Consider the following 13,248-nt stretch of genomic DNA (forward strand, 5'->3'; position numbering starts at 1 on the left):
TCTATCAAGTTGACAATGCGTTGACGCGTTAGTGTTTGTGCGATTGTTTAAGTCTATGAAGTTGACGATATATTGACTAATTAATGTTTGTACCAGTGTTCATTTCTATGAAGTTGACAATGCGTTGACGAGTTGGTGTTGGTGTTAGTAAAAGTTGACCATCCATTGATAACGATGTAGACACCCCTTGGGAAACATCCAGTAAGTGAAAATCCCTTCACGCATACTAAATACATCCGCTAACTAGGTCGGTGATGACGTACATGCAAATAAGCTAGGGGTCAAATTGGGTCAATCACATTCATGGTAGAACACATGAAGTCATAAATGTTAGGTTAGTGCGAAAGTGACTGTGTGAACGGGGAAAGAGACACGAAATCGTCAGATAATTCTCAATAGTTGTTAAGACATGTGTGTTTCCGTTTGTCATTGTTGTCATTGACGTACTAGACATGATGGTCGTTCCATTGTATCGACGAATTAAAGTAATTTTAGCTGTTGTAACCCACTGCAGGAAATGAACTACCCGTCCACTTGTGTTATATGTAGAGATAAAAGTCGTATGTTATACATACGTATCACACCAGTTAGGACGGAATATCGTGTTTTACTGTCAAGTCTTCGGGAGGAAATCAATGTAAATCCGTGACGTTACGACTATCAGGCGATAAAACAGACATCAATTCACATGGACCACATGAAAACAGATATAAAGTTTTGAACAAACGAGATATTCATAACGCTATTCATGAGGAAATATTTTGAAATCAGAAGTACTGAAATGATATAAATCCTACCCCGTCTAAATATAATGAAAAGGGACCCAGCACCATATATGGCCCTTTCACAAAATAAACTTAATCAACAATTACAAATTTCACAGAGCGGATGATTTTTATTTGCCTACATATTGAGAATGATGACCTAAGAAAAGAGAAATAAGGACGGAGATGGGGCAAAATCTAAAAAAAAAAGATGCTGTGTGTTAAAATTCTCAGATGTAAATTCAATCTATTTTCGCTTTTATAAAACTATCAGTAGACAGTATACATGTACTACTTTGCAATAACGGGGGGCTGTGTAACAGGCCGAATACTCATCAGTTTTAAAAAGTACGTAATTTGAGTTATTCATAAAAAATTCGATCTGAAATCGGCCCACACAATTTCGTTTTTCTATCCACCAGTTAATTCATCCTATCATCAAATAGACTGTATTTACTTCAGTGCATTTCCACCAATATAATTTGGAGCAGTCCTGCATAACTGGTATCAGTGACTATAGAGACAAAAACTGTCTTGGTTATCAAAGTAGTCTGGTCTTCATATCACTTAAATTCACATATGTTTGCATTGAAATAGGAAAAAAATGGTATTACATTTTCCTTGTCATTTACATTAAAATTAACTTTGCTGGCTTTGTATCGTGTATTTTTAAAAGATATATGGTCGGATGGCGCAGCGGTTATGCACCCTTCTTTCACCTTAACGTGAAGGGATTAAGGGAATGGGGGTGTGATCACTTCCCGAGAGGATGTGAAAAGCCATGTGGGTCACATGAGTTTTCCCCGCCCCAGTTTCCTCTCAAAGTAATATACTTCGCGCGCTTTCATATGGGGCACCAAGAAGAAAGATTAATGTCAGCTTAAAGCTTATTGTGAAATAAAGTTCATATATATAATGGGTATATTTCGAAAAAATTGATCGACAGGAATGAAGCTAATCATAAAGTCTTGATGGTAAAAGTCTAACATTTCATTGACTAGGACAAGAATGTGTTTTTCATTTTTTTTTTAGTTCCTGTGAAAAAACACTGGAACGAGTTTCGTTTGACAATCGAGATGAGTTCGAAATTATTTAAACATAATCGAAATCTAGGTCATTTATAGCTTAACTACATACCATCCCCGGATTGTTTCTCCAAAAATCGTTGACATGATTTCTAAAAAGCGAATACCTGCTCTTTACATGCCCGCGGGAAAGCAGTGCAAACGAAAATGTAATTTCATGGTGTAACAGCACCACAGTACTTGGAAAACAGACAACGCTACTGGCTCAAGCGAGACAACACTGTTGATTCAAGCAAGACAACACTACGGGATCAAGCAATACAACACTACGGGGGTCAAGCAAGACAACACTACGGAATCAAGTAAGACAAAACTACAGGATCAAGCAAGACAACTCTACGGGACAAAGCAATACAATACTATGGGATCAAGCAAGACAACACCACGGGACCAAGCAAGACAACATTACGGGATCAAGCTAAACAACACTATGGGATCAAGTAAGACAACACTACGGGATCAAGAAAGACAACACTACGGGATCAAGCAAGACAACACTACGGGATCAAGTAAGACAACACTATGGGACCAAGCAAGACAACACAACGGGATCAAGCAAGACAACACTACGGGATCAAGTAAGACAATACTACGGGACCAAGCAAGACAACACAACGGATTCAAGCAAGACAATACTTACTACGTGATCAAGCAAGACAACACAACGGGATCAAGCAAGACAACACTACGGGACCAAGCAAGACAACACTACAGGATCAATGAAGACAACACTACGGGATCAAGCAAGACAACACTACGGGACCAAGTAAGACAACACTACGGGACCAAGCAAGACAACAATATGGGACCAAGCAAGACAACACTACCGGACCAAGCAATACAACACTACGGGTATCAAGCAAGAAAACACTACGGGACCAAGCAAGACAACAATACGGGACCAAGCAAGACAACACTACAGGACCAAGCAAGACAACACTACGGGACCAAGCATTACAACACTACGGGATCAAGCAAGACACCTTTACGGGATCAAGCAATACAACACTACGGGATCAAGCAAGACAACACTATAGGGCCAAGCAAGACAACAATATGGGATCAATCAAGAAAACACTACGGGACCAAGCAAGACAACAATATGGTACCAAGCAAGACAACACTACGGGACCAAGCAATACAACACTACGGGGATCAAGCAAGACAACACTACGGGACCAAGCAAGACAACAATACGGGATCAAGTAAGACAACACTACGGGATCAAGCAATACAACACTACGGGACCAAGCGAGACAACACAACAGGATAAAAAAAGACAACAATATGGAATCAAGCAAGACAACACTACGAGATCAATCAAGACAACACTACAGGATCAAGCAAGAGAACACAACGGATTCAAGCAATACAACACTACGGGGGTCAAGTAAGACAAAACTACGGGATCAAGCAATACAACACTACGGGACCAAGCAAGACAACACCACGGGACCAAGCAAGACAACACTATGGGATCAAAAATACAACCCCACGGGGATCAAGCAAGACAACACTACGGGACCAAGCAAGACAACACCACGGGGATTAAGCAAGACAACACTACGGGATCAATCAAGACAACACTATGGGATCAAGCAAGACAACACTACGGGACCAAGCAAGACAACACTACGGGATCAAGTAAGACAACACTACGGGATCAAGAAAGACAACACTACGGGATCAAGCAAGACAACACTGCAGGATCAAGCATGAAAACACTACAGGACCAAGGAAGACAACACTACAGGACCAAGCAAGACAGTGTTTGTAGTGATTTTGACTGATCCAGTTATGCCATTGCTGAGAAATAATATCTTATAGAATAATACTATATTAGCTTCACAAACGATCACGCAATGAAGCTGTCATTTTGCTAATTCTTACTCGGAGATGTTCCTGTCAGATTTAAGATATGCTCGTGACATATCGTTATTTTCTTGGTCATACACAGTTCTTATAAAAGATACCCCCCTCACAAAAAAAAAAAAAAACCAAAAAAATCCATTTGGCTAATCCATCGTATGGGCCGATCATGGTATTGACTACACTAGGTGAAATAAACAAAAGAAATCCTCATCGTAAAATCATCCTCAAAGAAAACATTTCTTTCACAATAGGCATTGTTTCTTTGTTTGTAAAAAATATGTTCTCGTTGTGTACAATACCATTTGATATGGCAGTTAACAACCGACAGTTTCCGATACTTAACACTTCAAAACAAAGTTAAATGTCAAATGTTGATTAAATATTGCTAAATCTCTTCTGTTTATTATCAGAGCAGGTTTCCCCAAATAACAGCTTCATCAGGTCACAGATCATGTGAAGTGGAGGCCAGTAGGTCAAAGATCAGGAATGTGAAGACCAGGTCATAGATCAAATGAGGGGAATGCTATAAGGTCATATATCAGGTGAGGTCAAGGCCATGTAACACATCAAGTGAGTACACGGCCAGGATGAGGTAGACCATGCAAATTCAGGAGCTCAAATAAATATACCCCCTACCCACATATTTAAATGGATGACTCTATAATACAAGAGCGCAACAAGTATAATAAAAGTTCAAAGTTTTTAAAACTATTTTTTTTTTGTTTTTAAATTTTCAATTTTAAAGTTTATTTTATTACTTTTTTTTTGTAATACCAACACTTAAATATTAGGAATTGTTGACATTTTTAATAAATCAATTCCTCTGTTACTTCTCATGTGTCAACCCATATGCCATTAACTCAATTCATTGCATGGTTTAGTATACATACCCTAAACAGTGTATTTATCAATGTTTACTTAATTTGGAAAATCTGAAACTTGAGAATGACTGATCATGTAGGTAAGAAATAGCCATAAAACAATTACTCGCTGTTCAAATCCAAGATGGAGAGCTATGGCCATTTTGTTTTTCAGATCATTTTAAATATGGGACAATGCTTAACTAGGTACCAAGAGGAAGGTAAATATGAAATCTGAGAAGGATCCTGTCACAGCTATAACAAACTACTGTATTACTGTCAACATTCTAGATGGCTGCCTGTGGGCCACCTTGATTTCAAATCAGTCAAAAAAAAGGTACAACTAGGGACCAAGGGGAAGCTCCATATGAAATTTGACAAAGATCCATCCAGTACTCTCTCAGAAATAGCGGTAACAAACTTTTACTTTCGAAATAAAAGATGGCCAACAAGCAGCCATCTTGAATTCGGATCAGTCAAAAAAGGTATAATGCACAACTAGGGACCAAAGGGAACCTGCATATGAAATTTGACAAAGATCCATCCAGTACTTTCCCAGAAATAGCGGTAACAAACTTTTACTTTCAAACTCCAAGATGGCCGCCTGTCGGCCATCTTGAATTCGAATCAGTCTAAAAAAGGTACAATGCACAACTAGCGACCAAGGGGAACCTGCATATGAAATTTGAGAAAGATCCATCCAGTACTTTTCCAGAAATAGTGGTAACAAGAATTGTTTACGGCCGGACGACGGACCACGGACGCAGGGCGATTTGAATAACCCACCATCTGATGATGGTGGGCTAATAAAGTGGTTTATGAGATACCATACACAAGTGATTTATTTCAAAACTTTGACAGATGACAACCAAAATATAATCAGGTGTAGACCATGTTGAGGTGATGCTATGGTCCAATGTCCTTGGGTGCATGAAATATATTGTAAAGAGATGGACGCACAAATTGGTTATGCCATCCCCATAATTTAAGTAGGGTTGGGTGATATTTAAGTAAGTGAGGTCTAGACAAGAATTCACAGATCAAGTGAAGTCAGAAAGGGAAGGTCAAGGCAAACAGGTCACATATCAAGTGAGATCAAGATCAATCAAAGTCAATGCTAGGAAGTTGCAGATCATGCAAGATCAACACTAAGAGGATGGGGTAAGTCATAGATGAAATTAGTTCAAGGTCATATGAATCAAGACCAGACAAGGTCAGAATGTTATAAAACAAGTATAGTTAAGATCAGGTCATGTGAGGTCAAATGCAAGAAGTCACTGATCAAGTGAGTAAAGGTCAGGAGGTCACATGTTATGCCACAACAAAAATGGACAATAGATTTACATTGACAACAACCACAACCACATACCATAAGTATGTTATCAATTTGATATTTTAATGATATTTCATTTTTCTGAAGTTTGCATAATACAAATATCGTAGTTGTCTTACACTGTCCAATATTAATCATAATGATAAGATAATTGTTGGGTTGACACATTTTATACATAGTTCCATGTAGGTAGTCAATACCTACATATATATATATATATATAAAGATAAAAAAAAACTTTCATGCTGATGTTTCAATTAACACATACGCTCATCAGAATCAGTTCACACAACTCTCTGGGGCATATCACAAATCACCTGATCATCATGTTTAATTACTTTTCATTGAATGAAAAATGATAACGGTTACAATTCAGAAAAAGTTAAATGTTTATACCACAAAATGTATAAAACTATATACTTGTACATTTATATCACTTGTACATACATATGCATTATATATAAATAACACAAATTTTCCTATATCTCGCTCATTGGCTCATAATCATTCTGATGTTAGTTAGAGTCTATATCAATATTTTCAGAAACAGCAGTTACAATATATTTTTTTTATAATGTGACTTCAATTCTTTTACATCCAATCTGGTTATATATTTATATTGAATAAGTTAACCTTGTCCTCATCTCACTTAAGGTATCTTTCTTAGCTCTATTTTGTCATAAGCACAATACTTGTACACCATTTACAAATATTGAAGAATTCAAAATGTTGTAATTAAGGGGAGATTACTCTCAAAACAGTAGTCAAAGAAGGTTGTCTCTCACTGGAGGTTGTGTTTGTTGCAGTAATATATATCTAAACACACAATGTTGCCAAAGCAGCATTACCCAATCTAAAACCAGCACGTGTTCACTGATATAAAAAAAAAATATACAGACTTCATAGAGCTTGCTCTTTCACTATACAAGGTTGTTCGTTATTTTTAAAATTTTAGATATATTTTCTGTAATACCAGTAAATAGGTACTAAAACTGATATAAATACATACATAATACACATCTATAAAAGATATCTGGAATGTTATATTCATTGGGAAGATTTCAAGTAAATTCCAATGTTCTTCAATATGTATATAACCTACTGTTTTATAGCTTATGGTATTATGTGGTGTTATCATTCCTACTTCTATTTTGAAAACATCTGCAAGATAGATCCGACAAATATTTAAAAAGATAGGATAAACAGACTATGTAACATGAAGCCTTCAGGTATTTTCATATTAAAGTGTTCTTGATGAGGATTAAGTTGTATTACCTGCAAATCTTATTCTTTATATTAAGTGAGCTAATTTTTTTCTCCCATCTTCATTCATGTAATAAAAATATAGAAAAAGCAGAGTTTGTCAAGGAAAAGTTTTAGTTATATGAAGAATGATTTAAAAAAAGAAAAATGGAAAAAAATAAGAAGAACGCTGGAGAAAACATAGTGTTTTTGTATGTAAATTGGTCAAGATACACCAAAAACTGTTTACAGTTCAAACACAGCTTTAATTCACATTTTTTAAAGAATGCATACGCTTGCTCATAACAAAAGAAAAGGGTTGGTGTACTAGTCCAAGTAAGTTTCAATACTTTTGTTCTATTTCTAATTTTTCAAGGTGACTTTGAACATGATGTCACATTGCATAATCTTGAAATAGCATATTGGTCAATGGCATTCATTGCAAACATATCTCCATGTATGTATACACACAAAACTATCACATATTCACCTAGAGAGAAATTAAAGATTTCCACTTAATCATTAACATAAATTCTTCACTTCTATGGTAGAATTTACCTGCATTCATAATTTTCAGATAAACTTTAAAGTACATTACTGTATCACGAGTGGAAATGTGCTGTTGATTCTTTGACACTGTATTCTAATGATGCTATGCCTGACAATAAGACTGTTATTTTGATAGGACTCTTCAATGCATCTCTGCCATTTTTACAGTTGTCTGAAAAGACTTGCTACTTAAACTGTTGTAAATTGTGTCTCTAAATAAAATTCTAGCCTATACTGCTAAACTGTATCAAAACAACTTCTACGTACTCTTCATCTCAATCCCAATAGTAATAATCTGATTTTTTTTCAATGCAGTGAATAGAATGCACTCTTCTGATTGGTTGGAGCTATCAGTAATTTCATTAATTATTTAACATGTGTAAAAAATCTAATAGCTCTGGAATGATGATCTTAACATATTTTAATGTGGTTTGTAATCATATTTTAGATATGTTGAGTATTTTTTACAGAAATAACAGGTAAAAGACAATTTGATATTTAATATACACTATCTATCACAAGGATCGACTGATGGACACTTTACTTTCCTGTGTTTAGCATGTTTTGTCATAACATGACTTTTTAATATTATATCAGGATTAAAAAAAAAATAAAAAAAAAAACACACACACACAAGAATGTGACTTATATGCATCCCAATTTTAAAATCAGAAGACAATTTTACCTAGCAAGATTCCATTAGGACAAATGTATATCTTAACACCACAAAAGTTCAGGTATATATATTAGTTTAAAAGTTAACCATATGTCGAAATTCAAGCATTATGTAAATTAATGTTTGTTACAAGGAAACACATGGGGACCAATATTTAAATTACATGCTTAACACTCTGTAGATAAGGATTTGTTTGTTTTACTGGTAAGCATTTGATGTCCTCGTAACAACAAAGGTCATATCATGAGGACAGGTGTTAAGGATTTCAACCAATCAAACTAATGAAAGGGGTGAATGAAAAAGCTTCTGTTCATACAGGAAATAAAGAAATACTGAAGGATTAAGTAACAATAGCGCTTGACAAAGTATTTTTGAGAAAATATACAAGAATGATGTTATCTGATTTCATTGATATTTATTGTTAATAAAATAAATGATATAAACAAGGAATTTCATCAAATTTAACCAATGGCAGATTTTTCAACAGTATGGCAATGTTCATATCAGAAATGAAGCAATTATTTTACATTACAATATGAATTTAATGATATACCAATGACTGTGAAGAGAAAGAAAGCAATACACACACAGGTGACATGGATTCATTCTTACTCGTTAATCAGAGTGCCTGGCAAAAAATAAAAAGGTGTGAAAGAATTTTATGAAATCACCTGTAAACAGTGTATCAGATTTCAGAAAAACATGACATGTAGACTTTGAATCAGGATTAATATTCAATTTTTAATTGTACATATTTGTAAAATCCTTCTTATTTACATACTTTTAGGGAGTATGCCATTGAATAACTGATTTTTTTACTTTTTTTTTAATTTGATGGTCCACAATGATGGAATACAGTTATGTAAAACTGTGTGTAGCACATCTTCATTGATTTTGTCAAGCACAAGCAGTTGTAAACATATTATTAAAAAACATTTTGACAAGATGGATAGAACATTTACTGTGTTTATATGTATAAACATATCTGATAAATTGTTCTTATGGTTACAAAAGGCACAGTAAGTCTATTTCTGTAACTCCACATAATTTGAAGGGAACAATCCTGTTATTCCACGACACTCTCCTTTCCACCAGCCATCATCAATCTGAAGAGTAAACATACAATAGTGTAATAGAAAAGTACTTCCAGGAAAGAACAACATATCTGTGTATGTATTTGGAAGGAAACCATAAGAAATGTATAGTTTCTATGCAGTTCAAGGTATGGAAATTTTAAACCCTAAATGATAAGGTCCTTTTATAAGCTGAAAGAACTGAGTTCAGTATGTATATTAATTATATTAATCAACATATAAAATAAACTCAGTTCTTTCAGCTTTAATAATGAGGGCAGTTAACTCAGTTACTGAAAAGCTGAAGGAAATCTGACAAATCAGTACTGAGTTAGAAATACTAATTAATCAGGGGAGGTAACTCGGATAGTGAACAGTACTGAGTTAGGAATATCAACTAATGAGGGGAGGTAACTCAGATAGTGAACAGTACTGAGTTAGAAATACTAATTAATCAGGGAAGGTAACTCAGATAGTGAACAGTACTGAGTTAGGAATATTAACTAATGAGGGGAGGTAAATCAGATAGTGAACAGTACTGAGTTAGGAATATCAACTAATGAGGGGAGGTAACTCAGATAGTGAACAGTACTGAGTTAGAAATATCAACTAATGAGGGGAGGTAACTCAAATAGTGAACAGTACTGAGTTAGAAATACTAATTAATCAGGGAAGGTAACTCGGATAGTGAACAGTACTGAGTTAGGAATATTAACTAATGAGGGGAGGTAAATCAGATAGTGAACAGTACTGAGTTAGGAATATCAACTAATGAGGGGAGGTAACTCAGATAGTGAACAGTACTGAGTTAGAAATATCAACTAATGAGGGGAGGTAACTCAAATAGTGAACAGTATTTAGGTAGGAATATTAACTAATGAGGGGAGGTAACTCAGATAGTGAACAGTACTGAGTTAGAAATATCAACTAATGAGGGGAGGTAACTCAGATAGTGAACAGTACTGAGTTAGGAACATTAACTAATGAGGGGAGGTAACTCAGATAGTGAACAGTACTGAGTTAGAAATATCAACTAATGAGGGGAGGTAACTCAGATAATGAACAGTACTGCATTAGGAACATTAACTAATGAGGGGAGGTAACTCAAATAGTGAACAGTACTTGGGTAGGAATATTAACTAATGAGTGGAGGTAACTCAGATAGTGAACAGTACTGAGTTAGGAACATTAACTAATGAGGGGAGGTAACTCAGATATTGAACAGTACTGAGTAAGAAATATCAACTAATGAGGGGAGGTAACTCAGATAATGAACAGTACCGAGTTAGAAATATCAACTAATGAGGGGAGGTAACTCAGATATTGAACAGTACAGAGTTAGGAACATTAACTAATGAGGGGAGGTAACTCAAATAGTGAACAGTACTGAGTTAGAAATATCAACTAATGAGGGGAGGTAACTCAGATAGTGAACAGTACTGAGTTAGGAACATTAACTAATGAGGGGAGGTAACTCAGATAGTAAACAGTACTGAGTTAGGAACATTAACTAATGAGGGGAGGTAACTCAGATAGTAAACAGTACTGAGTTAGGAACATTAACTAATGAGGGGAGGTAACTCAGATAGTGAACAGTACTGAGTTAGAAATATCAACTAATGAGGGGAGGTAACTCAAATAGTGAACAGTACTTAGGTAGGAATATTAACTAATGAGTGGAGGTAACTCAGATAGTGAACAGTACTGAGTTAGAAATATCAACTAATGAGGGGAGGTAACTCAGATAGTGAACAGTACTGAGTTAAGAATTTAACTAATGAGGTGAGGTAATCAAGACGATGGGGAAAATTTTATATACTTGGGTAAGTATATACTTTCAAATACTACCTAGAAATACTGTGCAGAAATTTAACAATCAATCAATAAAGTGGATAATCTGAAGTTAATACCCAAAATTACTGTACATTAGAAACCTGTTTATGCAGACAAATTAGCATCACTGGCACTTTTGATAAATGTAAAGTAAAGTTTCAGACATAATTCAGGATCTATCTGCCAATATCAATACAGGACCCGAAAGGCTTGGTTGATGCTCGTCAGAAAGAACAAGAGGCCCAGAGGGCCTGAATCGCTCACCTGGATCTTTATGACCAACATTACTATATCTGTGCATATGTTCCACGTTTAACACATTTGACCCCTGTGACCTTGACTATGGGTCAAGGTCATTTCTTTTACTTTCTTGGACTTCATGAAAGGAACATACTGGCCAAATATAATGATTCTAGGCTTTTCGATATTTCAGAAGAAATTGTTTAAAACGTTTTAATACATTTGACCTCAGTGACCTTGAATATGGGTTAAGGTCATTTCTTTTAGCAAAGTTTGAAGGCCAACATAAGAGAAAAATAGTAGCTTCATCAAAGGAACTATCCAGCCAAATATAATGATTCTAGGGCTTCCAGTATTTTGGAAGAAGTCGTTGCAAAGGTTTTCACAAATTTTACCTCAGTGACCTTGAATATGGGTCAAGGTCATTTCTTTTTGCAAAATTTGTTTGGCTTCATCAAAGGAACCTTCCAGCCAAATATGATAACTCTAAGTCTTTCGGTATTTCAGAAGAAATTGTTTAAATGAAAAGTTGACAGACGGAAGACTGACGGACAGACGGATGATGGACGCCACGCTATGGCATAAGATCACTAAAAAAAGATCACTAGGTCTGCCCTTATTTCATTAGCATACAATCTTGGTCCATCAGGTTAAAGTGATAAACAAAAACAGCCCCTAATGACAGCTGACACATACACCATGATGATGTTGCCGACCATTAAGCCATCTGCAATGTCATGATTTAGGCTACAAATACTGTAAACAGACTTAACTTTATGCAATAAAATAAGCATTTTGTCACTTTCATGGCACATTAGTGCAATGATGAATTAGTGCATCCACTTTGATTGCTTCACAATACCAAATCCCTTGCATCCATCTGGATCCATTCTATCCCAAATACTGCACCATAGTATGGCCAACAAGATATTTACAACAACAGAAATTACTGAAACTCTGAAGCAATTGACCACAGACCACAACCATAAGAAAAGATACAGGATGGCTTCCAATCATTTTGCTACCAGTCACAATGAATCAGCAACGCAAAATGATACTACAGTATATAACCCAGGGCCTACAATACAACTGAGGACTACATAGTACTACTAAATGAGAGATTCAGCATTACCACCAGGGAAGTACATGATAAACGATCAACTACCCTCCAAAACAGAACAGTCAGTGTACACAGAGTATACAGAATTTTCTAGAACTATCCAACTATAATATTCTTCATAACTATTATGATGTCACTATGTGTTTGTAACACTTGTTCTACATTTCTGACTTAAGGCATCAGCCGTAATAAATTGTGTCCTGGTGACAGTCCCCTAGCGGTCAAAATATGTAGACATATTCCATAAAACATCCTTGGAGTGTTGAGTTTCCTTTTTGCTTTATTAAGTAACAAGTAAAAAATTGCAATAACCGCAATCATATTTTAGCACAATATTTTCATCGTAATAAATGCTTGAATAAGATAACCATAACAATGTGTACGTTTACAGTAAAGGTGAAAGAATTGTCAAATTTTGGCTCCAATCAAAATATTGTATGTGTGGCATTGACATTTTTATGTCATTTTTAGAATTTTCAGGTCTTCACTTGAGATCTTGCAAATTAGTGTTTTTTTTCTATTCTAATGTAATATAAACACTTGCCACTTATTCTCACCACCACTAGAACAAACAAATCACTTTGATTTGTGGGCGGGACCA

General features: G+C 35.4%; 1 protein-coding gene across 3 annotated transcripts in view; it reads right to left on the bottom strand.

The window, feature by feature from the left end:
• Positions 1-5,956: 5,956 nt before the first annotated feature.
• LOC132562122 (src substrate protein p85-like) overlaps positions 5,957-13,248 on the bottom strand; it is a 33,170-nt gene continuing 25,878 nt past the window's right edge. For all 3 annotated transcript variants that reach the window (XM_060226847.1, XM_060226848.1, XM_060226846.1), the window contains one exon: positions 5,957-9,487. In XM_060226847.1, the coding sequence (XP_060082830.1) occupies positions 9,407-9,487 (81 nt within the window). In that variant the 3' untranslated portion in view covers positions 5,957-9,406. The remainder of the gene's footprint in view (positions 9,488-13,248) is intronic.

Source organism: Ylistrum balloti, unplaced genomic scaffold, assembly GCF_031769215.1.
Source record: "Ylistrum balloti isolate Yb309-2 unplaced genomic scaffold, AGI_CSIRO_Ybal_v1 Utg371348, whole genome shotgun sequence".
NCBI classification, from domain to species: domain Eukaryota; kingdom Metazoa; phylum Mollusca; class Bivalvia; order Pectinida; family Pectinidae; genus Ylistrum; species Ylistrum balloti.